General features: G+C 46.8%; 1 protein-coding gene across 1 annotated transcript; it reads right to left on the bottom strand.

The window, feature by feature from the left end:
• Window positions 1–27,020, bottom strand: pde4dip (phosphodiesterase 4D interacting protein). Its single transcript, XM_070908318.1, has 36 exons — window positions 25,731–27,020; window positions 24,226–24,363; window positions 23,966–24,085; window positions 23,758–23,850; window positions 23,339–23,548; window positions 23,062–23,220; window positions 22,544–22,636; window positions 22,254–22,391; window positions 21,978–22,157; window positions 21,561–21,755; window positions 21,222–21,476; window positions 20,701–20,866; window positions 17,953–18,068; window positions 17,350–17,516; window positions 16,729–17,038; window positions 16,455–16,632; window positions 16,214–16,330; window positions 15,120–15,588; window positions 13,538–13,773; window positions 13,368–13,416; window positions 6,891–7,159; window positions 6,602–6,751; window positions 6,264–6,473; window positions 5,259–5,543; window positions 4,821–4,952; window positions 4,403–4,522; window positions 4,098–4,287; window positions 3,658–3,782; window positions 3,228–3,362; window positions 2,993–3,097; window positions 2,625–2,809; window positions 2,340–2,471; window positions 1,856–1,994; window positions 1,451–1,497; window positions 1,112–1,232; window positions 1–134 (listed from the first exon to the last, which is right to left on the bottom strand). Exons 1-36 carry the CDS (start codon window positions 27,018–27,020, stop codon window positions 1–3), a joined length of 7,158 nt encoding a protein of 2,385 aa, XP_070764419.1.

Raw genomic sequence — 27,020 nt, 5'->3', positions numbered from 1 at the left:
CTACAGGAAGGCTGACTGCAGGGGGCGCTGGTGGTGAGCCGGTCCCAGGACAGCAGAGGAGGAGGAGGTCCGGGGCCTCATGACACCCCAACCAGGAGAGAAGGCGAGCTCACAGAAGCCTCCTGTGATTTCACCTGAAACACAACGGAAGAGACAATCAGAGAGTTTTGTTTTGTTGTATTTCTGCAGAACTTGATAAAACGTTCCCTCAGATGAGGAATTAGAACCCTAAAAAACTTACTTATTCCCTCAATTTAATACTGTTGATCATTAATGAAGTATGATCTTAACTCCACTTGTGCTTGTCGCTCAAAACATATCAATTATTTTTGCCACGAAAAACTTTACGAAGCTGTGACTGTCATCCAGTTTATACAATCTCAATTTGAGGAGCACAGAGGAGCACCTGATTAAGAAAGAGGAGGGTGCAAATGATGATCTGATGCAGGATTGAGTCCGAGCAAATTATGTAGCTCTTGTGCACAAATGATTCATCTGAGGGAACATTTACTGAGCACAAAAGTTAGTAAATTCAAGGGAATGATTTGAACATCACACCTCTAGACTCGGTGGATTACAGCTTCAGGGGACAGAGTATAAACAAACTGACAGTGATTAAGTAGATGAAGAACTTCCAAACATTCCCGGTGAGTAAAATATTAAACTTCAAACTGCCACTTGTGTTAAACAACACAGACACAAACACACACACACAAATCATTTCCAGTGTAAAGGTTCTTCTGTTTCCGTTCAGTGTCTTATTTCATGTTTTATGGTTCGGATGTACAACACATCTGCCTCTACAGGCATAATGTTGATCATCACCCGCGTGCTCGGACATGTGTGTTCTTTTGTTAGTCGAGTAAGAGATGCAAGTATCAAAACTCTGTAGATAAGATGGAGACGTTAGCAGAAAGCTAGTACAGGATGTTGGCTCTGGTGTCTCAGTCTGCCTCTGATAAAACACTGACGGTTACTGGTTTATGACTTTAAGTTTAAAATGAAATCACTTAATATGCAACAATCATTTCAACACCAGTGTTTTCATCAAAAAAAAACAAGCAGCTTCATTATGTTATCTGGGAACTGAAGCGAGCACAGGGGACCATACCTTTACCAGGCCAGGGGTGTGAGGAAGAGGAGGAGGAGGAGGAGGAGGAGGAAAAGGAGGAGGAGGAAGGAGGAATGGAGAAAGAGGCATGGCGAAGGGAGGAAATCCTCAGCTCATTCTCCTGAGGAGACTCAGCAGGAGTCAGAGGAAAGAGAAACAGCAGGAGAGACGAGAAGGAAACACAGATTTTTATTCTTTCTGATCCACCTCTGAACAATTTTCTCTGCCCGTTAAGAAAAATCAAGTGTGCACCATCGTCTCAGCCAACTCTTTAGTTAATCACCTGCTAGAGTAAAAGGTTTATATCCTCAGAGAACCAGAAGGAACGTCTGAACTCACCTGTAGGTTTGTCTTGGCTTTCCTCAAGACGTCCTGTGTTCTCGACACTGTAAACAAACGCAGAGAGAATCTGTGAGCCGTCATTTGTTCATTCATCAGTTAAACTCCGTCAACACCACAGCAGGACGAAGAAAGAGGACCGGAAAATACAAGAACTAGAAGACGACGAAGCAGAGAAACAGACGTAGATGATGATGACAGATTGTCTCATCTCATGATAATTCATCTTTCCAGGATCAGAGTATTAAAGTTCTGCAGGGATCAAATGAGACAGAACGCTTTGTAACATTAAAAGAAGAGAAAATGTAAAGATCACCGATCTGTCAGGACTGACAGACGAAAGAAACAATACGATATATGGATTTATATGATCTACTAGAGAGACGAGGAGCATCAGTGACTCACGTTGGCTGACTATAAAGTGCTCCATGCTATCTTTGGTGCGGTTGGAGCTCTTCACTCTTTCCATGGCGTCCTTTAGAGCCTGTTCTCGCTCTGAGAGCCTCAGACGGAGAGAGACGACCTCCTCCCTCAGAGACTGATCCTGTAAACACACACAGTACATGTTGGTCCACGCCGTCAACACAAGACTTTATTAATGTAAATGATCCTCAAGAAGTACTTTAGTTTATGATTGAGTCCTATAATCTTATTTTCTAAAAGAAAGTGAATACACCTTTAAATGAAGGTCACCACTGCATCACCACCATCAAATGAAAAACATGCTCTCTCAGTTTTCTAGTGAGTTTTGATGCCTGAGTCATTTTAGTCAGTTCATAAAGGTCTGACAGTAAGTGCTGCAGACATAAGTGCTCTGCTGCTTGGTTCCTTTCCATCAGACTCTGCTTTCTGACTTTTCACTGTCGCACAAAGAGGCGTTTGTTCTGACCTGTTTGGTTTCCTCGAGGTTTGGCAGAGCTGCTCTCCAGAACATCTGCAGCAGAGAGTCGGCCTCCTCCAGGATCTGCCGCAGGGTTTTAGTGTCGGACAGCAGCTTCCTGACAGAACCTGAGTCTGAAGGCTGACACACACAAAACACAAGATGTTTCATCTTAATCTGAAAAGTCTACAATAATAATTTGATTCTAAATATTTGCTCTTTTTTGAAAACTAGATATCTCCTACAACATAATCCAACACGTGACATACATGTTTATGTTCCTGGATCTCTCACCTGATTAAGGCTGAACTCCTGTGGGGTGCTCAGGGAATAAAGGGTAGCATCCATCTTGCGGAGGAGGGCGCTGCCCTCCACGATCTGCTGCTGCAGAGCCTTGAAGTCATCGACGTGGCCCACTGCATGGCGGCCATGACGGTTGGCGAATGAGCCGTCCGGGGCTTGACCCTGCAGGGCCGAGGCTGCCGGGAAGGACAACAAGAGAATTAAACAATTGGGAATAAGGGCAGGAGGGAGACACATGAGTTGGATAATAAGTTTGACATGTTAATGAACACAGAAAATGGAGGTAAATGAGACGGACAATGTTAAAGAAGACTGTTTAAGGTAGAACTGTCGGGACTGCCTGAACGTGAGGTTCTCACCTGGACCGGCTGCTCCACTTCCATCTGCATGTTTCTGTGCAGGATGCAGAGGAGAGGAAGGACTGACGAGTCCAGTGTCCCTCACAGGTGGGGAGGGGACGTTGTCTGTGGAGGAAGACTTCCATCAGTACTGAATTGCAAAAATCTGCACATTTCTCTCTTGAGTTCCAAAAAGAATCTTAGAGAAGAAGAATAAGAATTTCTCAAGGCTGTTGGGGGGGTCAGACATACTGACCATTGAAGAGCTGCCTCCTGGATCGAGGCTGTGGGTCAGCCTGTCCACTCAGCTGCTGCTCCAGCTGAATGTGCAGCTCTCTGGGGTCAAAGGTCGCAGAGTTGTGTCCGAGTTGGGCACCGTCGCTGGCCTGACCTGCATTGACACATAGATGAGTAACACAAACATTAGCCAGTGTATCTAGTGAGCGAACCTCTCCATGTTCATATTACACTATTATTTTGTTTCAGCAGTTTGAGGTTGTAATAATGAGCTCAGGGGGGCGTTCAGGTGCTCTCACGGTTTACAACAGTTTACAAAACACAACTGTGAAGCAGTTTCAGCATCGTCCCATCCTTGACTGGAGCCATAATTCCAGGTGCCGGGACTCTGTACTCTGTACTCTGTTTTAGGGGCTCAACATGAAGAAGTTCATATAGCAGCCTCTCACCTGAGTGTGTGTTTGTGGTGACTCCACACACTCTGTGGTACACCTGCAGCTCACACTGAAGAGAGTGGACCAGACTGCGGCTCTCACTGAGCTGCTGCTGGAGGACGCTCACCTCGTGCTGGAGTCTGTGAGAACACACACGTTATTTAGTTTGTTATTGTCATATCCAGTGATCAAAAAGCTCTGCTCACTTGCACTTCTATACTTGTGAGGACCCTAGAGGACATAATACATAACCTTGACCCTAAAGAGTAGCTTAACAGCAGGTTGAAGAGCGTTACCGATGGGTGTAGTTTAGTGCTTTGTTGCACCTGTAACCACACTCAACAGTGATGTCACGGTGTACTGACTCCACCTGGAGTACACAACCCATCAAACACAAAGATGTCTTCACCTTCTATAAATATCTTTACTTTTCACATGAACACACACACACACACCTGTTGATGCTCTCCTGGTTCCTCTGTCTGTCCTGTTTCAGTTGTGACATCTCTTGGTTGCGAGCTTCAGCCTCAGTTTGCAGTTTCCTGCTTTGCCCCGCCCACCTCTCAGCCTCTAGCTCCGCCTCCTTCAACCTGGCCCGCTCCAGGAGCGCCGCCTCCCTCAGCTGCTCTGCCTCCTTACTGCCCTCTGCAGGGGACACATGACAGCACAGAGCTGAGCAAGTCATTCGACCCTGAACCGAAGCAAGACTGTTCGTGACGTTACAAATGTCCTGGACATGCTGGTGAACGTCAGACGGTACCTCTGGTGGCCTGCTTCAGCTGGTTCTGCAGACTGACGTTCTCCTCCTTCAGAAGTCTGATCTCACTGGAGAGCTGGCCGACCGAGTCCAGACCCTGGATGTAGATGTTGGTAGGAGCACCTGCAGAGGACAGGGAGACGCTCAAGCATGTGCACGCTGACGTGCTAACAAGCTAATGTTTAGCTTATATTAGATTTTGTTAAATCTCTTACCAACTGAATATTTTCTATATTTTCCTTCCAAACTACAGCTTTAAATGAACAGCTTCTTTTAAGGAGATTATGAAAAATGCAAAGGGAATCAGTGTGAAACCAAAAGACTGCTAAAACAACAACATTTGAAATGAGCATTAATCAGTTGATTATTTGATTATAGCTGCAGGGTCCACACTGAGACTGTGTGTGTGTGTGTGTGTTACCCTTCTCAGTGGCAGTGCGGGCCAGTTTCTCCTCTAGTTGCTGTCGGAGGCGATCGTTGGTCTGGATGGAGTCCTCCAGTCTCTGTCTCAGACACCTGATCTCTTTCAAGTGCTCCTTCATCAGGTCTGAACCTACAACAGAACCACAACTGATAATCTGCTATTCGAGAAGACCATATATACATTATCTGAAACTAAACACGTAGGGATCATGAAACAGACACAACAACGAGAATCTCAAAAGTCCACTTATTCATTTTTAGGGGACTCACTCAGTGAATGGAGCTGGCAGTTGAAAGATCGTCGATCCTCTTTATAATTATAAATACTTTATAAATATATACACATATATATATATATATATATATATATATACTTTCCCCAAAGTGAACACCCACACTCCAGTGAAACATTTAAGGATTTAACTGTGTATCTCACCTGTGTTGCTGGTGCCCGACTGGTACCCTGAGGATCCTGAAGACAGGTCAGCTCCAAGTCTCACTGGTCGGGTACCATAGGCAATATCCCACAATGCACTGCTCTCCAGCAGACTGGCCCCAGCTTTCATCGCTGAGCTGGCCTCCAGGCCGCTGCTGGTGGCACTGCTGAAAGGAGAAGGCTGGTATCCGTGGTAGGAGAGAGGCAGGAAGGCAGAGGAGTCGAGCCGCTGGTGGGCAAATGGGAAACCCCCCTGAAGAGGTTTGGACTGGGGGGTGGAAAACCCTGAAGAAGAAGGTAATTTAACATCAAGTTAGTAGGTAAGTAAATAAGTAAGTAAACACACACACACATATATATATACATATATATATATATAATAAAAGCCTGAGAGGGATAGAGAGAGACACTCATCTATTTCAAAAAGTTGGAGAGTGTTAGTGAGACACAAAGAAAGAGGAGAGTAAAAGACTGAAAGAGAGATGCAGGGATTTCTTTTGACGTTCGGAACGACTTAATCAGACAAATGAAATTAGTCTGGTTTGAGGTTTCTCAAAGCTCCCTCCCTCATTAGTGTTTAAAGATCACAGCAAATCCTTCTCCAGCTGGGTGCTCCGGGTTCATTAAGCATCAAACGAGGAACAGTTATTTAATGAGAAAGAAAGTGAGTGTTAGAGATAAAGGGAAAGGGAAGAGGAAAAGAAAAGTAAGAGATGTGGATTATTAAAGCTGGTCAGCTCTCCCTTTATTTCCCTCCCTGTAGACTGCACCGTCTCAGACTCATGCACTTGATGTTTGCTGCAATCAGGTACAATCAAGCGTGTCGGAGAGCTGTGAGAGCATGCGTGACGCCTCCCGATGAGGTCAAAAAGCTCCTCTGAACAGGTGGCTTGATTTTGTGCTGTTGATTTTTGGTCCGGTGTATATAACTGAGCTGCAAACACACAATTAGTTTACAGTAAGTTCTTCACACAAACTCATGCATGTACAGTGAGAGCCACGCACTCTCATTGTCCCCCAGCTGCCTTTGTAACATCTGCAGCTCCTGATGCACCTCAGCCAGGGAGAAACCCACTCCCCCGTTGCCTTGGTAACGGGTTCGCAGGGTTGTGGGGTGGGGATGGAGGGGCAAAGGTACCCTCTGGGTCGTGGAGGAGGAGGAGGAGGAGGAGGGGAGAGGGTGGAAGGGGGTAGAGGTGAAGCCTGAGGCTGGAGCTGGGAGGAGAAGAAGAATCCAAAGCACAAGAATGAAAGAGAGGCAAGAAAAAGAGGAACAGGACGTCTGAGGTGAAGGTGGGACAAACTAGTTCACATAAAGGCCTGAGTCACACCCCTGAGCCTACCTGTCTGACTCTGCATGTCTACGGGTTTGTGTGGCGGGCTGGGGCATTGCATGCTGGGACAGCTGAGGCAGGACTGGGATCTGTGGGAGGAGGTGATGGATGGAGGGACAGACGGGTGACGTGACACGGAGCCGCTGTGAGAGTGGCAGTCTGGAAATGAAAAGAGTCTGCAGTCACCAAAGGACATGATGGAGGGAGCGGACAGGTGTGCGTCTCACCTCAGATCGTTTCTCTACTCAAAGCATCATGTTTAGGACATGTCTCCCCCCACTCGATGTCATGTTCTCACCTGTGCTGAGGCTGGTAGAAGTCTGTGTTTCCTTCTGACCGAGCTCGCTGGCAGCGTCCACGTCGGAGCAGAGCTCCAGGTCCCCGTTCGTGGATCCGTGCTCATCAGACACGTAGGAGATGCGATCTGATTGGTCGGTGGTGTCGGAGAGGGCATGGCCGCTGCAGGGCGTGTCAGAGCGATGAGGATGATGGTGGTGGTGATGCTGGTTTAGTTTGGTGCGCAGAGACTCGATGACCTTGTCCTTCTGCTGCAGCTCCTTACTGAGCCTGTACACACACACACACATATAATTCAGATGTGTTATATATATATATATATATATATATATATATATGTATAGTCGATCCTTTTACTTTATTCCACAAGTCCATATTCATTTAGTGCATCACAAAACCAGTTTATTTTAGGTTTCACTACTCTGGGCGTGGAAAGAGAAAGACCGGCTCTAATAATTCATGAATGATTTAATGATCAAACTGAAAGGTTATATGAACTGTAAGCAACAGCTGGTGTAAATAAAACCATCATCTCATCTGCCTCCACTTGTTCCTGCACTGGCCTATCAGATCAGGTTTTGTTACATATTCAACATTCAGGTGTAAATCAGTTCAACATGATCCAACTGTTCAATCCAGGTATTTATTCTTTTCAAATAATCGACCTTTACTGCACCGAGGTAGCCTGAGAACAGCTGCATTAGCTGCCTTGTGACTTAAAGGATGACGAACAGTAGCGAGTGACGGTGTACCAGGTGTGTGAGTCACCTGCCAGCTGATCTGAACCGTCCCACAGAGGCTTTGCTGACTGCATCGTGATGCTTTAGGGAAGCCTCTTAGTGACTTACGCATTCATGACACTGCATCACATCACAGAGGTAAAACTGCAGACTCGCACTCTCACAGGAATAACATATGTACACTGACGTGACGTGACGCGCCTGAATGAGAAAAAACAGGAAGGACGGATACAGAGTGATAATGACACAAGCTGCGTATGCAGCGAGTCCCCTACAGCTGATTGAATTAACTGTGACGTGTTGGTACACAGATGCTGAGGTGAAGGTCATTTATCTAAATCAATGACAGGCTGGGACACACACACACACACACACACATATTTACAGACCCACATTCACAAGACCACTTCAACACCAGTCAGTCGACAGTAGTTTTCCATCTGTTGATGTTCACATTTACATCTAGGACAGGATCTTTCTCCGAGTCCTTGAAGAGACTTAAAATAAAGCAAAGTAAACCTTTTTCTTACTGACAGTGAAATGAGACGATCGGCATCAGTCTCATGTCTCAGCTAGTTGCAGCTGGATGCTCTGTCTCTCGCAGCGACGGCTTCAGGGACACTTCCAGAAGTTTAACTGACATTGTTACATCCGCCATTTTGTCAGATCAGTGACCAAGCAAACATCAACTGCCATCTTTTATCTATTCTCCAAGCGGCCATGTTGGAACATTATCTGTAGTTAGACACAGCTGTTTTATGATTGCTCATTTGTTTAGTGCTAACCAAGCTAGCCATTATATCAGCAGTTTGAGGCTAATGTGTTGCTAATACAACATCTTAGGTAACTGTGTAACAGCTACTGTTGGGCTAACCTGTATTTTACTCGCTTTACTCTTAAACAACCGTCTTGTACTTCCTGCTGGGACTTGATCTTGATTTTTGTTTCTTCCTGTCATGAGGTGCAATGTAACTGACCTAGTCTGTACTTTCTTCTTTTCTTCAGAATCAGAATCAGAATCAGAAATACTTTATTGATCCCCGGAGGGGAAATTACACAGTTACAGGTGCTCCCATTCAAGAGTAAAAGTAGCATCATTTAGAAATGAGAAGTATGTACAAATAAAGATATTAAAAAATAAAATATATACATTTACAAGCTTTGACTGAAAGCAACCGGCACAAATTCAACGATAGCGATGAAAGCGTGTTGAACCTGCTTCATAGCAGTGAGGGCAGAGGCCGTGTTAAGTATGGAGCTCGAGTCAGGATGTGGTTAGCCTAGCTTAGCATAAAGACTGGAAGCAGGGGAAACAGCTTAAGTTGTACTGTGCTGTCTGCACATTGACTGTCACTTTTGAACTTGTTTCCATTGTAAAGAAGTACATCGTAATGTTTTAAGAAGTTATTATTACTGTTATCCATGTCTGTTGTGTCTTACTTGTCCAGTTGTGTGAGCAGCGCTCTCCTCTCCCTGTCGGTGAGTTTCTTCAGCAGCAGCAGTTCTCTCTCCTGAGCTTTCCACTCCCACAGAGAGAAGGAGAACAGAGAGTCTCTGTACAGTGGGTTGCTTTTCGACAGCATGGCCTTCCACAAAGGAGCCATCAGCCCCCTCTGCTTCCCCCGGCCGACAGCCCTCGCCCTGGGCTACTGACCGACCATCCCTCCCCTGTTTTCTCTCCTCTCTCTCTCAGTTTCCTGGGTCGGTTAAAACTTTCTCAGTTGCAGTTTTTACTCCCAGCCGTGTCTCCAGAGGTAACCGACCGTGGCTCATTAGCTTAGCTTCCGAGGTCCTGACTCCAGACTGTGTGTGGCAGCAGGTACGGTGGACAGGCAGAGCGTGAGCAAGGGATAAAGGGATGGAGGGATGACTGAGCGAGTGGCCGATCAGGTGAAAAGCAGAGCAAATCCTCCGATTAGGTTCAGGCTTCCCAGGGAGATGGATTTTGGTGGCTCACACACACCTACACACAGGTCCTGGGGGTGTATGGGCTAGGACCACAGGTGGTCACCCAAAGAGATCCCAAATCAGATTCTAAGGTAGCTACGACTGCCAAGGATACAAAGACGAGCAGGTGGAACGTGCAGACTAAAGCCAGTGAAATGTCCATTCACACAGCAGATTTAAAGGATTTGTGCATTAGCTGTAACAACAGGATGACGTCCAAATGTTTTAGATCCAACCAAGGCCGATCAGTCTGATGGTTTGATGACAGGAACTGGAACAGACGCCAGCATAGATCAAGTAAATCGTACCCTGAGTGCAGCTCAAATAAAAGCACAGTTTTGAGATTTCAAGTGCAGCACGGAAAAAAAATTAAATGCTTAATACAAAAATGATTATTAGAATTAGCTCTATGATGACTCAACTTCCTGAGGAAACTTGCAGCTGCACTATGGGTCTCCCTCCTCTCTCTTTCTACTTTTCCCCGTCTCTGGTCCTAAAATTAGTCTTATTGGCATTGAAGTCTTGAATGGTTCCCTCAAAGGAAAGCCTGTTATTCCCACTGTGAACACAGCCTATCCCACCACCAGCAGCAGCCCTGAGGGAGAGATGCAGCGACGAAAGAGCAACGCGAAGAGGGAGGGATGTGCGTATAAACGGATGTCTGGATCTGGAGGGCTTGTGTGCTCACGCTGCGCTGCCCATCAGAGACAGAAGCTGAATGAATGATCATCCACAAAGCAGCACTTCCTCTTTCTTCTGCTTGTTTGTTTGTTCGCTTTCAGAGCACATCTGTCCACCCGCAACAACACGCAAGCTTCCTCTCTGATGATGGAGTGTGGTGTCCCACGTTGGCAGAAAACTTCACCTCCCGCTTCAGCTCGAAGGGAACCCAAGAGCGACGTCAAGTAAGTAGGTGGAATAGCAGAGGAGTTCAAGTCAAGGCTGCATTATCCTCCATCCACAAATAAAGAAATCCAGGTTCTTACATAATACAGATCAGAGCGGAGCTGGATGTTTAGCACCATGTGCTGCTCCTGATACACTGAAGTGATGCTGTCTCTGTCGAGCTACATCCCTCTGCTGCTTCCCCTCACGTTTTCCCTCCCTCTCCCTCTCCCTCTCTCTCTCTCTCTCCCTCTCTCGCTCTCTCTCTCTGCGTTTAGCTGCTCCTGACCTATTTCCCTCCCCAGTGGAGGTCTTAATAACTTAACCTGATTAGAGGCGATGTCAACATGCCCTGAGCCCAGCGGAGCTAGCAAAAGCCTCAGCAGCATTACGCCATCAGTGCACTCACACTCACACTGTATATGGACACGAATACATACATTTACCCACACGACGTATATTGATTATTCATAATACAACTAAATAGATTTGGCAAATATATATTGGAACAATATAATTGCTGGACTCTGTTCACTGGCCACGTTTCTTCCAGTTCAGGAGGGCATCCTGATGGTGGACTTTGGGCTTATTAAAGTGCAGGACATGATACCAGGGACCAGGGTTCAACTCCTACATCCTGCGCTGGCTTACTCTGCTGAAACACTGGTTAACGTTTGAAAAAGATCATGTCTTTAGTGAAATAATTGAAACGTAAACGCACCCTGTTTCGGGCTTCAAGCCAGTGTGGACTAGTTGTTATGAGAGACGTTGTAGGAAAACAAATGAAATACGCTGGCAATGAAGATTTTGCATTAAAATGTTCCTTATTATGTTGATAAATAAAAGTAATCATCATGTTTCTTTCTAAGCAAATTAGCACCATGAAAATGTTCTTTGTTGTTGTTATTCTTCTGCATTGGGACATCTTCTTTATGCATTATCGCCACTTGATTGTCTGTCTGCATGTTCACACACAGTCTTAGTGTGGGTTGAGATAACGAATAGGTTAACGCACAGGCTACAGCCCCCACACACTGTATGTACACTCGGAATCTAAATGAGACGGCTGTCGCAGAAAACACACTCGATAATTCTGCTTCACATCTGGTCGACCATCTGTGCTGCAACAACATGATGTTAGATTACTGCAGGCCTCTCTCTCTCTCTCTCTCTGAGGGGCTGTTCTCTAATTATCCACAGAGCATTGTTTGTTTATTGGGGTTTGACCCAGCACTCACCCTTTTCTACCCGACAGCAGCGGTCGAGCTCAAAGGACCACCGTTCCAGTGGTTTCTGCATGTTTCAGTTACTTATTTAAATCATGCACGCTTTCATACAATAACTGCTGATCATCTGTCAACTATTAAGTTTATGAATTGTGATTTTTTTTTTTCTCCACCTTTCATGCAGCCATTTGAATCCCGTCATCTCACTCAGGTATGAAAATCAAAGAGTTATGAAACAGAATTAGTTGTCGTGTTACAAGCGACTGAACATTCAGGACGCTCATCACTCATCCAGAGGAGACGGACACAAGCTGCTGCCTGAGAGAGACAGGGCCGTATTTATATATATACATTAAGCTTTAATCAGCGCGGCCTAAGAGCCTGTCCCTGCTGAGGTTTGTGGATTACTGCCGCCCTCCAACATTACATAAAGTCATTTAATGATATATTATCCTGAGAGGCACATGCAGAGAAAATACTTGCTCAGTAGCAGTAAGTGACTCCCCACCTCTGCTGTTTGTGGACCAGATGTGGTGACACACCTGGATTTGACTACTTTTAAAGCCACATGATCACTATGAGCAACACCTTACACATCCCGAATAGATAGAATTTGATTTATTAATAATAATATTTGATGAGTGGTTATATAACATTATTTCTGGAGCTACTGCTTTAAATATGTCTTTCATTCTGTATTAAACATAGAAAGGTACAGCAGGACTTTTTGTTCCTCTTGTGTAACTGTGTTTGTCCTGATCTCACTTGTGCTGTCCTTTTGTTTTTCTCTTCTTTCGTCCCCTCATCTTCTCTCTCGTTCTCTTTTTGCCGTTTGCCTAATTAGCCGAACAATCGACCGGACAGTTCAGGCCCTCGCTCGGATATCAGCTGTGCCCCGCTGGTCATGAGTGAGTTTTATGGTTTGGACGGTTGGGGCTTGGTGGTGGGTGGAGGGACTCTGCCCTGCAGTGCTGTGACATCAGAGGACTTTGGGCTTTTGTAATGCAGTGATGTCAGAGCAACTTCCCTGACTTAACAAGTTGCTGAGGGGCCCAACGAGATGTCCAGGAAATAAGACTTGACGTGGTGTGTAAGAAAAAAGAAACCAAAGAAGGTATGTGGCAGAAGAACAAGACAAAAGACAAAGATGTTCTCACAGTAAGCACAGAAATATATGGTTTGAATGTCTCTTTCTAATCCGTACTGAAAATGCAGCCATTGTTTAGTCGATGTGAGTTTAAAACAGTGACCCTAACCCTGATATCGGATTCTGCTCTTTTCAAGCTAACTCTTTGCTAGCATGCCAACGTTAGCGTCCTGAACTGTAACCAGACGTTGTGTCGATGAATCACAGCAGAATGACGAGCTGGTAAAGTAGGGATGGTTTTAAACAAGTACATTCAGAGAGACGTGTCGCCTCTCCAGCCCCCACCCCCCACTACCCCCATCCCCACCACCAATTAGCTCTGTCATCAATCATCCAGTGAGATCATGGCTCATTATGGAGGGAGCATCTGATTAGGAGAAACCCTGAGGAACAAACCAATACTTTCCACTGACCAACATCAACAACAGCCTGCTGTTACACACACACACAGACACACTCACACACACACACACACACACACACACACTCACACACACACACACACACACACAGATAAGTAAAGGCGCTCTGACCGGATGGCGAGCAGCTCTGTCTTCTCATCTGGATCTTCAGGATGATCACCTGTTGGAAAAGAAGAGTTTTGATGTCTGTAAGTTGTAAAATGACATTTGTTTTTATATTCAACAGCTGTCACATCTGTCTGTGTGTTGCGGTGCGTGATGAATTTAATAAAACCACTCACGTCCGCTGATCTTTGCGCTGACTCTCTGTGCCAGAGCGCTGCTCTGAGCCAGCTGGTCCCTGAAGCTCTGGCCCATGTAGTAGTCGATGTCGTTGGCCCTCAGCAGCTCCTCGAAGGCCTTGGTGGTGTCTCCCAGGTGCTGGGTGAGGATGTTGCACACCCCCCGGCCCTCCCTCAGCCGCTGGCGGAGGTGAGACAGCTCTCTGGCCTGAGTCTGGATCAGGGTGTCGAATTTACTACAAAGAGAGAAAACCAGAAATGAGCGCTACATAAAGTAACCTGACAATCTGTGAAGTAATACAGTTATTATTTGTTCATGTTTATTTGTTTGGATCTCCATGAGCTGCCACCAGCACAACTAATAACTACAGCAACTTAATCTAAAATCAGCTCCCCACCATGAACCAGCCTACAAAGACAACATGCAACATTGCATTGATTGACTTGTAAATCCTGGTGTTTTCGGCTTCAATATGTGCATTTTTAGGATTAAAAATTCACACTCCTAGTCTCTGAACCCTGGGCTCAGGGCTCCATGTGGGGTCGCTCTCTGTGAGAGGAGATTCCTATGACTTGTGTATTAATAGTCATTTTCAGGACCTGAATCGGCCTCTAAACGACTTGGTCACACATGGCAAATGGGACGGCGTGTTCCCAACGTCGTGTCAGTTAATCCCTCTGACTGTCAGGTCAGCTGAGTTTACATAAAAACATCTGTGGTTACGCTTGATTAACATGGACTGATACTGATGGAGGCTGATGGGATGTTTAATGCCTGCAGTGATTAAGGGATCACTGTACAGACCGGACCGTATCAGCGAGAGGCTGATGGCTCCTGTAACGTTCTTCTTCTCTTGTTCTGCAGGATCTTTATGACAAATCACGTATACTACAAAATCTCCAAAAGTGGTCTGAGCCTTTATTTACCTAAAAAAGAAACGGGCCGTTATTTGAAACATTATTCCTTATTTTATCAGCATATTCAAGTTTACATGTTGATCAATTCTATATAATGTCCTTTTCCACAGCGTTATTTATTGTCAGTACAACAACATGTCATGTCAAACACTTTCTCTTGTATACCAGACATTTTAAATGGTTTCATTCACTAATTATGTTTAATAATCTCAACACTTCCTCTACAGATGTTTCATATCAAAAGCCTTCCAGCAGCAAAAGGGCTCAGTCCCTCCCTTTCCTGGTCGGCTTTTAATGTGAAACATCTCCAGGAAGTGCATTTCACGCCCTGAGCAGCTGAAAAAAATAAAGATAAAATATAATCATTCAAAATCAAATCTCAGGAGGGAAGCAGCAATGAAAGATTCCCTGGTACTTCATTAATGATGTAATCCTGTCGTGTCCTTATAAATATGTTTGCTTGAAGGTAATTTCCTTTTTCTTTTTTCTTCTTCAAATTAATTTGTTTTTCATAATAATCATTTTGATCATTTAATATCTTGCTGTTACTTGATTTCAAATTAAAACAAGGAACTTATTTCTTGCTGTATTTCATGTATTTATGTAACAACTTTCCAAATAAAAAAGACTTTTAAAAAGGAACTTGCAGTTTCCTGTCACTCACCCCGGCCAGGTGGCAGACTTTCCGTCCTCGCTGACAGACTTTTTGCCTTCTTTCCTCAGCTGGTCCTCCAGTGCGTCCACGCGGGACACCAGTTCCTGCAGGCCCTTGTCTGAGTGAGGATGACGGGGCGAAGCCAGAGGACCTCCGTCGGACGACTGCCAGCCCTCGTCGTCCTCTGCCCCGCTCTGGGAAGGCGAGGCCTGGAAGGACCAGTTGACCTTGCGGGGCGTGGAGGGTCCGTAGTCGCTGGAGGTGGAGAGGGAGCGAAGCCGGCTCTGGAGACCGCGGATCACTCCCTGAGAGCGGGACAGCTGGGAGCGAAGGTCCTCGACGAGGCGCTGGAGAGATGTTTCGTCTCCATAACCGGAGCTCTGGGTGGTGGTTTTGGTGAAGGTGGAGCTGCTGCTGCTGGCGGGCCACCACTGGGAACCACAGTCCAGAGATGTGCACATCTCCAGGTCATCAAACTCTGTCAGGGAACACCAGGACACACATTCACCAGATTCATCAGGATGAAATTCACTTCCTGTAAGCAGCATTAAGTGTAATATTAAGTCCACGAACTAAAACTAATGCAGTCTAATACAACAGCCATCAATGCATCTTGACTTGTGCATGAAGGTTACAATATTTACTGTTTTAAGATGAGTTCAAGGCCATTTTCAAGGCTGAACTTTGTGGTGCTGTTGAACTGTGAGAGTCTGCTGTGTTCTTATACACCTGTATGACTGCTGCTAAATATAATAACAGAGCAATAATAATGTTTAATAATGTGTCATTAATAATATGATGAGAAGAATGGCTGTATTTGTATTTGGCACTTATGTTAACTAACCTACAAACTATTACACACATATCGTCATAAAAGATTAAACAGTGAATAAGAATACATAAAATATTGCAGTATGTATATTATATAGTATTTGAAAGGGTGTGTTTTCGGTTTGATGTTTACAGATAAATGTGTACTGTCAGGTCTGTCTTCTGCTGCCCTCTAGTGGTTCTGTCATGCTACTACAACTGACCAGCAGCACTATGAACCCAACGTTCAGTCTCCTTTACGTTCTGGTCCTTCTGCAGACGGTCAGACGTACCTGGGCTGCTGGTGTCCTCCCGCTCTGCCTCGTTCTCACTGCGGCCGCAGGTCTCGTAGCCCAGGTCCTGCAGGTGCACCTGCATCCGCTTACTGTCCTGCTGTCCTGCTGTTTCTGCTGCAGAAGAAGAAGAAGAAGAAGAAGCAGCTTTACTCCAGTGTGTTTGCAGTTGACATCACTGGAGTCCATCTTTTCTCTCATCTGTTTCAGCCAGTTTAAGGTCATCCGTCTGTGCACTCACTGAGCAGCTCCCTGTAGTCTTTGAGCTGCTCCACCTGAGCCATCACTGTGGCTTCAGACACCATCAGTCTCTCTCGCAGCTCTTTGCTCTTCTGCTGCAGACGAACTGTCTTCTCGCTCATCACGGAGGACACGGCGTCCCGCTGCTGACCGGCCGGCGGCTCGCTGTCCGGGCCGTCCTGGACGACAAACAGGAAGAGAAATAAGGAAAACACTTTTAGGATGTCTTTATTTTCAGGGACAGTTCTGGTCTGGTGGAGTCAGGACCCCCCTACCTGTGAGGAGCTGGTGAGCAGCTGCAGTGACTCAGGTCTGCTGGCTCTGGTCTTCCTCGGCTCCTCACTGGTCTGGATGTTGGTCTGTGACAGAGACAGCTCGCCATCCCAGGCGTCCCACAGCTCAGAGCTTTCCTCCTCCTCTTCATCCTCCTCCTCCCCTTCTATGGTCACATCCAACTCCTCCTCCTCGTCCTCCTCCTCTCTGCCGTCAAACACCTTCTGCTCGTCACTCGGTTTACTGCCGGGCCCTTCAGTCAGCTGGTGCTTTAAGTCTTGGTTATCTGCTTGCAGGCTGAACAGAGCTTTCCTTTAAACAGACGGAGGGAGACGGTTACAAACAACATACTGCCCTCTAGTGGCCACGAGGTTAGCAGGACGCTGTATGTTAATGTGTATATTAATGTGTTCATGGTGCTGAAGGAACAGGTCACCCAGGGCAACAGTGTGGCTCACTGATGTGTTTCTAATAGACAACAGTGGAGCTCTGTGGCACAGAGGAGGAAGGTATATCACACCTGCTGGTCGATACATTCCCTGCTGGTTTTGGTCCCTTGGATTAGTTTTCAATAGGAAAAACATGAAATATGAGCAGCTTTATCCCTGAACTAATTGTCTTACCTCATCTGTGAGAGAGAGGAGAAGCCGGCCTTCTCCAGTTGAGCCTTCAGCTCTCCCAGCTCTCTCTCCACCGCCCTCTTCTGCTCCACCAGCTGTTTGACCTCCATCAGTCCCTGACCTTCAAACAACAGATCCTGGGATGGAGCCTTTCCTGTACCTCCAGAGCCCTGTTCAGACAGACAGACAGAATCGTTTGTGAATTATTAGTTATTATTAGTTATGAGCCCCTGAGGAGCAAGATTAAGCTCCACTTTATATACACTTTATTCAATGAATGCATATACTTAGTTATGAGAACCAGACTCTTAAAAGGGGCCAGCCTCCAAAGGATGCAGCTCCCCAAATACAGAATTTGCAGAATGAAAGTACAGTAAAGCCTACCACACACACAACAGTCACAATATAAAATCACAGAAATGAAACTGACATAAACTACAAAGCTCTCTTATTAGAAACAATAAAACTCTACTGCTAGATTCCTCGTTCACCCCTGTTGGATGCAATAGTAACTAAATAAGTAAAATAAGCTGCAGAACACGGGTTTGTAATGATGACGGGAATTCAAGCAGTATGAGCTTTATGAGGGTTCAAGCGTATCCATACCTCGGTGTTGGCCACAGGCTGGAGCCTCCTCAGCTTGGACTCCTCTTCATCGACGCTCTCAGCGTACTCGCTGTTCAAATCATCATCAGCCTCGTCTTCATCCTCTGAGCTCACTTCTGCAAGACACAGATTTATACCATTACGAGGACTTCTTTTACATTTCCCTCAACTTCAGCTTCCTGTTTACTTTGTGCAGTTCAGCAACAATTCCACCGAGTGTCACACTGTCGACATGTCAACGAGAGCTGCTCATCCGGTTAAACTGTGTGTGCAACAGCTTGTAGTTCACTGACATGGTGATCGTTCTGTGTTATTAAAGGCGCTGATTGTGGTTAAACTTCAGGACAACGATCTCACATCTGTGCAGAGTGAATCGGAGACGCTCTGGAGTCAGATATGGGGATTTAATCCAGAGTGTGAAGCCACTGAAAAAGACTTGATGAACAGACCAATAGGAGGGACAGATTTACAAAGCTTTAAGATATTTAAACAGAGCAGGATTATGGGGAATCTGAGCCTGTGAAATTTCACATGCAGCTGCAGCGAGGTAAATCCTGCCGAGACTTACTGAACGAACTGGTGATGATGGGATTAAAGGCTGAAGCAGCTCTGGCTCTTATTAGCATCATCAGTGACATATTCATTTTCTACAACCACGTAACTTTATGTTACGTTACTTCTTGGATTTGGTCTCATATGAATTTAAATTTCAGGGCTGCAGCTTCCACTGAGGACACGTTTTCTTTCTACAATTACAGACAAACGAGTGGGTTTCTGATATTCTGAAGCATATTTATTATATATGCGACTGTCAAATTAAAATACGATGATGGGAATTACTGTTTCTCCACCAGAATTATATTACTAACAGTGTAGAGAATTATTTCCATGCAGGGGCAAATATACTTGTTAAATTAATGAATATAACGTGAGTTTTACGGCGACTAGTCAAACATTTCTTGGGGGAATCTGGACTCTGTATTTTGAAAATTCTGTGTACTGCAAACTGCATACCAGAACTAGCCTGATATTTCCACTTCTTTATGAACTGACATTCTAGATTAGAGCGACGTGTGTTATGCATATCATCAGTTTGTAGTTTCGGTGCTTGAGTCAGTCACAAACCCACACAGCAAAGAGAGGAGGGCTGATCCTGCTCCTCTGAAACTGGACTCTGTGCTGTGTGAAGTGTTTGCTGCTGGTGACCGACTGTGTAAACATACGTGTTCATGTATGTATTAATGTAGAGGAGGGGAAGTCACAAAACAACTCGGGCCAGCGAGCAAATATACAAACAGTTACTTAAACTGTACAAACCATGAAAACCTCCTACAATCACCAATGCATGATGGGAGTGCTGCAGGTTTATTTATTGAACGGCTCAATGACATGAGAGGGTTTGAAAATGGATCAATAAAATATAATATCTGCACTTTAAAACTAATAATTAACACTCATACTTACTGTGCTCCAGTGTGACACTCGGTTTCATATTAATATTCGTTAATATTGAACCACAGAGACGGAACTGATGGCTGTTGAACTGCACAGAGTCTCAGAAGATCACGAAAGCAAACTGACATTTGAAAAACCGAAGTCTGTAAACTAAACTAACCAAAAAGTATACAGATAATCACCTAAAAAGAAATCTTTTCATACAAAATGCGAGTTGGGTTCAATTGTCAATTAACAGCATTCAGAAACGGCACATTCAAGCTGCTGAACATGCAAAGGCACACACACACACATATATATATACACATATATAGCATATATATATATCTAAGGTAATATATTATCACTGGCATATGTAACCAAATATTATGACAAAATACAAAACATTTACAACACAGTTTAACAGAGTAAATGATGCCTTTATCCTCCAAAATAGAAAATATGTTGAAGAGAAAGCAGTTGAATGAATTGTTGAAACATTTACAAAACAATTAGAATAAAACATTTTTTCCAGCAATTTGTAAAGTGGCAGTCACTCAGGACCAAACCCAGGTGGGTTCACGAGAGGCGCATTGATCCACAATGACTAAATGATTAGAAAAACATGCTGAATTTACAAAATCAATTTTAAAAAAAATCAGTTTTAATAGTTGGATCTGCATTTTGATGAATATCCAGGGAATATGTTATTAGTATGTATCTATTATTATTATCATGTTATTTTATGTATTACTTTGATGTACTTTTGAATGGGACTTCCACTACTTAACAACCAAACAGCATCCCGTCCTCTCCAACACGTCGTGATCCGCTGCCTCAGTCAGAATCTTCTTCTCGCCTCTTTAACATCTTATTTTCACTGCTCTGTTTTTCTTTGCACTCCTGTTTCAAACGGAGCAGCTGCTGTTGCTGCGATACTGGGAACTTAAAGTGGTTCACACACACACAGAATTGTGGGACTTTTTGCTTTTCAAACAACGTCACGTTTGTCGAGTTTGAGTGACTGTTGAACACGATGCCATTCCAAAAGAGGTAAAGGAAATCATGCTGCTTGTTAGGGGGCTTTAAACACTGATTACTGAAACAGACCTGTGGTGACTGAATGACAGCTGTTGGAGAAGGCTTGGAGTTAGTTGGTCATGTTACCATCACTGGTAGTGTTCAGTGTTAGTATTTACACCACAAAGGTCCCGCAGCTTCAATAAAAGTTATATCAGTGAGACCACCACCACAGACATGGCTCCTGGGGGAGTTGCTGTTACAGATACTGTCCCATGCTTCTCTGATGCCCACCTCCAAACTCAGGCTGCCTGCTGTGGGGCCGGTCGCGGCCCAGGATGGGGCCCCTGGCTGGGGGACCGCCCTGCTGGACCAGGCTCTCCCTCAGCTCCTGAACCTCCTGGGTCAACTGCTCCACCAGCGGGAGAGCTGAGGGGTCCGCCATCTGCCTCTGGAAGTCCTGCAGAACACACACACACACACACATGCATTAGTAAGCAACACATATACAAAACACTGGTTCAACAGAGGGCAGAACAGGAGCACTGTGTACATGTACAACATACATTATACTGAAGTCAACATATTATATACATAAAATATAAGAATATCATATTGTAGTTCAAGTAATTCCACCCTCTTCAATGTTCTTTAATCGGCCATTATTTGAATGCAGAGACACAGAGAGACACAGAGAGACACAGAGAGACATAGAGAGACACAGAGAGACACAGAGACACACAGAGAGACACAGAGAGACACAGAGAGACACAGAGAGACACAGAGAGATCTCGCTCTCTCTCCCTCTCACTGACCCCGATGATCTCCTCCTTCACATGCAGCGTCCTGATGAGGGAGTCCACCCTGGTAGCCTGACTCCTGCTCAGCTCCTGGCTCTCCTTCTCCCTCCTCAGAGCCAGACGCAGCTCCTCCTGGACGGCCCGGAGCTCCACGGCCGAGTCCGATCCGGAGTCAGACCTCGATCCGACGCCTGAGCTCAGCTGCCTGCGGAGCTCCTGGAGCCTCGTCGTCTGCTCGGTCATCACCTCGCCGAGACGGCTCGCAGAGTCCTGCGGGGAGATTGTTGTCAGGTCTTCCATATACGACTTTAACCTGGATCTTTAAAACGCTTCTACTGAGCTCATCTGCTCTACCTGGATGTACTGGTCCCTGGAGGTGATGGTTCCGAGCAGATCGTGGACCTGCTCCTGGTGCTCCTGGGACTGTCGCGTCCGGTCGGCCAGCACTTCCTGGAAGAGGCGGTCTTTGAGCTGGAGGCGGACCTTCAACTCCTCCAGAACATCGCTGGGAGCTGATTGGATCTGAGCCAGTATGGAGCAGCGCAGGTCCTACAGCCGAGAGAGGAAGAAGAAGAAGAAGAAGAAGAGGAAGAAGAGGAAGAAGAGGAAGAAGAAGAGGAGGAAGAAGAAGAAGAGTCCACAGAAAGTAACACAGCAGTTACCTTACGTTGACAAATTCTCTGATTGGCTGAGTGTCATAGGAGTGTACTTATTATTACAAGAGATTATAACGGATGTTAATATTTCAGTAAATCCACTTCCTGTCTGTACCTGCGCCTCCTGCGTGCGAGCGTGCAGCGCCGCCTGCAGCTGGCTGATGATGGCGTCTCTCTCTCTCAGGATGCGGCTCTGTCTGTCTTCGCCGTCCTGCTGCTGCCGCTGGACGTTCCTCCAGGCGTCACACACCTGCTCCAGCTGCAGAGCTTTACCACGACCCAGCACCTCCAGGCTCTGACACACACACACACACACACACACACACGTGGTGAGTGTGTGTGTGTGTGTGTGTGTGTGTGTGTGTGTGTGTGTGTGTGTGTGTGTTCTTACAGTGATGGTCTCCTCGTTGTTGGCCAGGACGCAGCGCTGCCTCTCCAGGTCTCTCTCCTTCTCTCTGAGCAGCAGCTGAAGCCGACGAGTCTCCTCCTCTTTCTCCTCCACGCAGCGGAACTTCTCGTCCACCGCTCGCTGAGGGTTGGACGAAAAAAAGTGTCAATCATTAAATGTTTTTTTATTTTGAGCACAGAAAACCAGATGTTTGGAGCTGAAAACACAACGTGGTTACATGATATAGTTCTCACACGCCAGCTGTTTTATATTTTATTGTTATTATTATTTACCTCCAGAGCCCGGTCTCTCTCCTTGATACGCTGGCGGAGTTTCTGAAGCAGAGAGTCTCTCTTGTCCTTTGGATCCTCCAACAGCTCACAGTCCTGAAAGACAACAAACAGTCAGCACACAGCAGTGTGTGTGTGTGTGTGTGTGTGTGTGAGTGTGTGTGTGTGTGTGTGTGTGTGTGTGTGTGTGACAATAGAAAAAGTGGGGCCTGAACATTTTGTCTGGACGTCAGGTGGAAAACCACTGAAGCAGAGTGTGGTAGGCTGACACATCTGTCAATTAAGCAAACATGCCTCCAAACCTTTCTAACTTTTTACTGGAACAGAAACTTTAAAAACTGGCCGCAGACAGGAAGTGAGACCATCTGCTCTGCAAGTACTGAGTCACTTCAGCTCATCTGACTGCATCTTGTGGTCGGCTGAGGAACTGTTTGCTGTGTGCAGCATGAAAAGTATCTGCAGTACATTCCTGCGATACGACCCTGCATGAACACTATGAAGCAGGTTGGAGGGTGTCAGACCTCGATCAGCTGCTCTTTGGTCCACAGGGACGTCTTCAGCTCCCTGATGGTCTTCTCTCTCTCCTCGTCCCTCCTCTGTCTCTCTTGCTCGCTCTCTCTCAGCTGCTCCTCTCTCTCCTGCAGGGCGGACCGAGCCTGATCCAGAGCCAGCTGCAGGTCCTGATCGCACACACACACATCAACATAATGACAAGGGTGATCTTTCAGAGAACACCAGAGATGCATTTATTCAATTCAGTGGTTCATGTCCACACAGTCACACTCCTCCTTTGCTCACCTGGTTGTGTCTCTCAGTCTCCCTCCTGTGCTGCAGCGCCCCCTGCAGGTCTTTCTCCAGCCTCTGCAGGGCTCGGCTCAGGTCCTCCTGCGTCCTGGCCGCCTGCCGCTGCGCCCGCTGACCGGCCTGCAGCTCCAGCTGAGCCTGGAAGAGAGACGCCTGCAGAGCCAGAACCTCACCCTGACCTCGGATGCTCTCAGCACCAGACGCCTGCAGCGAGGGGTGAAGGAGAGACAAACACACGGGGACAGACAGGGACAGACAGGGACAGACAGGGACGTGAAGAGAGAGACAAAGAAACTAAACACTTGACTGAAACCATAAGGTGTCCTGAAGATTGCAGTCAATCAGAAAAAGTGTTTTCAGTGGCTGTGATATAAATCTGTGTAAATAATGACGTGGGAGGACAGAACACAAACCTGCAGCTGCTGCAGCTGGCTGCGGTTGGCGAGCTCTTTGAGAGAACACAGCATCTTATTCTGTTCCTCAATCACCCGATACAGCTCTGCAGCCTGCTCTCACACACACACACACACACACACTATTTATATACAAATCTGTACAAGATGTCTTCCCTTCTTGTCTCTGTCTGTCTGTCTGTCTGTCTGTCTGTCCCTCCCTCTGTACCTGTGCCTCCTTGGAGTTCACAGCATCAGTGATGTTCTGGATGTTTCGCTCCTGTCGCTGGGCTTCCTCTTGGGCCGAACGCAGCTCCAACTCCATCTCACCGAGACGCTCCTGCAGCTTCTACACACACACACACACACACACACACACATTGACCCAAAACACTGCAGAGCTTTGCTGTAAACTTCTGTAAGAGCCGATTCAGATGGATGAGGTGGAGGTGTGGAGGTGTGGTGGTGGGAGGGGTGACGTGCTGGTACCTGGTTCCTGGTCTCGCCATCTCTGATCTTGGCTTGGAGCGAGCGGACCTGGTCCTGGGCCTTCTGCAGCTCACCGACACACCGACCTGCAGCACTCTCATACTGACTGAGCTGACCCTGCTGCTCATCGATCAGCCTCTGAAAGACACAAGAAGGAGACGCGGCTCAACCAGCGATGAAGGTCTGATGTAGTTGGCTTGTTGTTCTGGTATCTCTCAGCCTTCACATTCGTATCATTACAGTTAACAAGTGAATCAGTGGTGAACAGTTAGACACCACCTCGCTTCAACGTGTGTTGTCCCTGCAGCTGTTGTGTGAACGACGCAGTGAAAGTGGAAACTGATGTCAGTCCAGTGTTGGATGACTTCCTGGGGAAGCGGCTGTTGCCACGGCAGCATGTTGTTGACTTCCTTGTTTTTGTTTTTATGATATGATGTCACCCGGCCCTTCGGGACTCTATTAGTGGTACGTGCAGTGAGTCCCAAAACAATACGGGGTCAAACTGCAGAACACTTTGTTTTACGGGTCCCGTCATTTCCTTCTAATTTAATGTAAAGAACTATGTAATCTGGTACAAGTAGAGACAGTAAGTAGTAACCTCGCTGTTGATGGTGCAGAGTTGTCTTCATGAAAGGTCAGCATCACAAAATACAGCCTCTTACTTCTCCAGAACCTAGTTTTGAATGCTCTGGAGCCCTCATTCATACCAGTGAGAGGTCTGTCGTGCAGCCTGGTACTCTGCTGTACAACAGACCAACAGACCAACAGATAACAGACCATGACTGAGCGGTCTGTTTGCTGCTGGCACACTGAAACGCACTCACACTAATCATTAACATAACAATAGAAGTTATGAGGCCGGATCAGACTGAGCAGAGCCTTCACACGGACTGACTGCCGCAGCGCTTGGAGAATGTTCCCATGGCAACGGAAGCGTTGCCAGGACACCGACGAGGAAGAGTATGCACGCTCCCCGAGAGGGTAATCAAGGCGGCGAGTGTGTTCGGCTTCGTCAGCAGCGAAGGAGATGAGTAAGACAGAACATCCAGAGAGGTTTGACCTCGTTCAGTCTGGACGGGGGGGGGGGCACAAACTTCTTCTTTTATAACATCTAGGTGTTAAACCAGATGTTCCTCAGACATCCAGAGGTTGTCCTGTTTCAGCCTGGTTATTAGACTCAATGATTCAGGAGGTCCAATTTCCCTTTTTTTAATTATTCAAAGGGATAAGAATATATATATTTCTATACGGGCACAAGCTGCAGAGACCAAGACATCCTGACTTTTGGTATGGGTCAAATCTCCTACATTTCCCTCAATGCAACTGAGTAGCATCACTATGACATCATCATTTGGTGAACTCCTGCAGAGCAACAGAAGACATTATACTACGGAGTCGAACTGACCAGTACAATTGGTTCAACCCCTTTAAGAACTATAAGAGGACCAGCTACAGTGAGGTCAGAGGTCACCCAGTAACCAGGAGCCATGTGGCCACCGATCTACCTGCTGAAAGCGGAACGGCCCGCACTGAACATAATCATCCACCCACTGCTCCTCCATCTCTGCCAGCTCCGCCTGCAGCTCCATCTGGGGACACGGTGTCACGACCTCCGGTACAGGCCGGTGGGGGTACAGCTCACAGTCTACTGCCCCCCCACAGGGCGACCTCAATGGGATGGGCAGGGGCAGCGACAGGCCTTGCTCCAGTTTGGCTTTGACCAGAACTGGGAGTTTGCTGCCCCTCTGAGGCTTCACTGGCCGGTACTCCCAGCCCCTCAGGAGGCTCAGCATCATCTCAAGCCCAGAGAGGGAGCTCTCGCTTGAGGGTTTGTCCCATGGAGCCTCCCTTCTCCCTGGAGCCTCCTCTGGATCTTTCTCTGGTTCAGTTTCTTCTCTTTCTTTGTGGTTCACAGGAGGGCAACTCAGGTCCACGGCGGTGTCAAGAGATTCAACAGACGATGCCGGACTGGGACTCGTCCTGTCACACATGGTCTTATCAGTGTCCAACCCAGCTGAAGAGGACTCAAATGCAACAGCTGTAGACTCAGACGCTCCGGAGGCTGTGGTGGGGTCCTCGACCCCCAGAGTGGCTGTTGAGTAGCGGGTAGACGGGCCGCAGGACGTGCTCCTGCGCCCGACCCTGCGAGGCACCTTGCACACTGCCTCGTAGTCAGAATCAGCAACACGGAGAGCTGCGCAACCTCTGCAGCGCCTCGGCTTCTGGCCAGAGAGGGAGTCTGCTCCTGGGCACTGGAGGAGGTGTTGGTGATGATGGGTGTGGTGGTCCGGGGCGGGCTCCTCCTTATCAGCCCAGGATTCATACACAGAGTAAGTCAGATCGTCCTGGATCATATCGGAGTATGTTACAACCTGCAAGGCCGACAGATCCACCAAAGGAGAGTCTTCGGACCCCGCCTCAGTCCCAGCGACTCCCACAACGGACCCAGGCGGAGCCACGTTCCCATCCTCTGCGTTGTTCTTGCGGAACAGGCCTCCGATACACTGCCTCAGCCGGTCTTTCTCCAGCAGCAGCTTGTGGAGGCGCTCCAAAGACAGCGCCTCCACACGGGCGATGACCGTGTCGAAGCGGTACATGCGGTCCAGCATGAAGGCGCACTTGGAGCAGGCGAACTCCCCGTGGCCGTCCCGGGTCAGCTCGCGGCCCAGAGCGTGGGACAGCAGCACCTGCAGGTTGACTTTGGCAGCCGGATGGAAAATCCATCGCCGCTGGTTGCCGCAGAGTTCGCGGGCGCAGATCCTGCAGGCCTCCTTCATCTTCACCACGTCCAGCAT

Source organism: Enoplosus armatus, chromosome 7 (genome assembly GCF_043641665.1).
Source record: "Enoplosus armatus isolate fEnoArm2 chromosome 7, fEnoArm2.hap1, whole genome shotgun sequence".
In the NCBI taxonomy this organism is placed as follows: Eukaryota; Metazoa; Chordata; class Actinopteri; order Centrarchiformes; family Enoplosidae; genus Enoplosus; species Enoplosus armatus.
The sequence above is the reverse complement of the archived record's forward strand: the minus strand, read 5'-3'. Positions and strand labels throughout refer to the sequence as shown.

Excerpts from the sequence above, each read along its gene's own strand:
- pde4dip (XM_070908318.1), bottom strand. The coding sequence starts at position 27,020 with ATGCTGGACGTGGTGAAGATGAAGGAGGCCTGCAGGATCTGCGCCCGC. Across the intron at positions 13,774-15,119 it reads AAGTCTGCCACCTGGCCGGG|TAAATTCGACACCCTGATCC; the intron begins GTGAGTGACAGG and ends CTCTCTTTGTAG. Across the intron at positions 3,783-4,097 it reads AACCAGGAGAGCATCAACAG|ACTCCAGCACGAGGTGAGCG; the intron begins GTGTGTGTGTGT and ends GTGTTCTCACAG.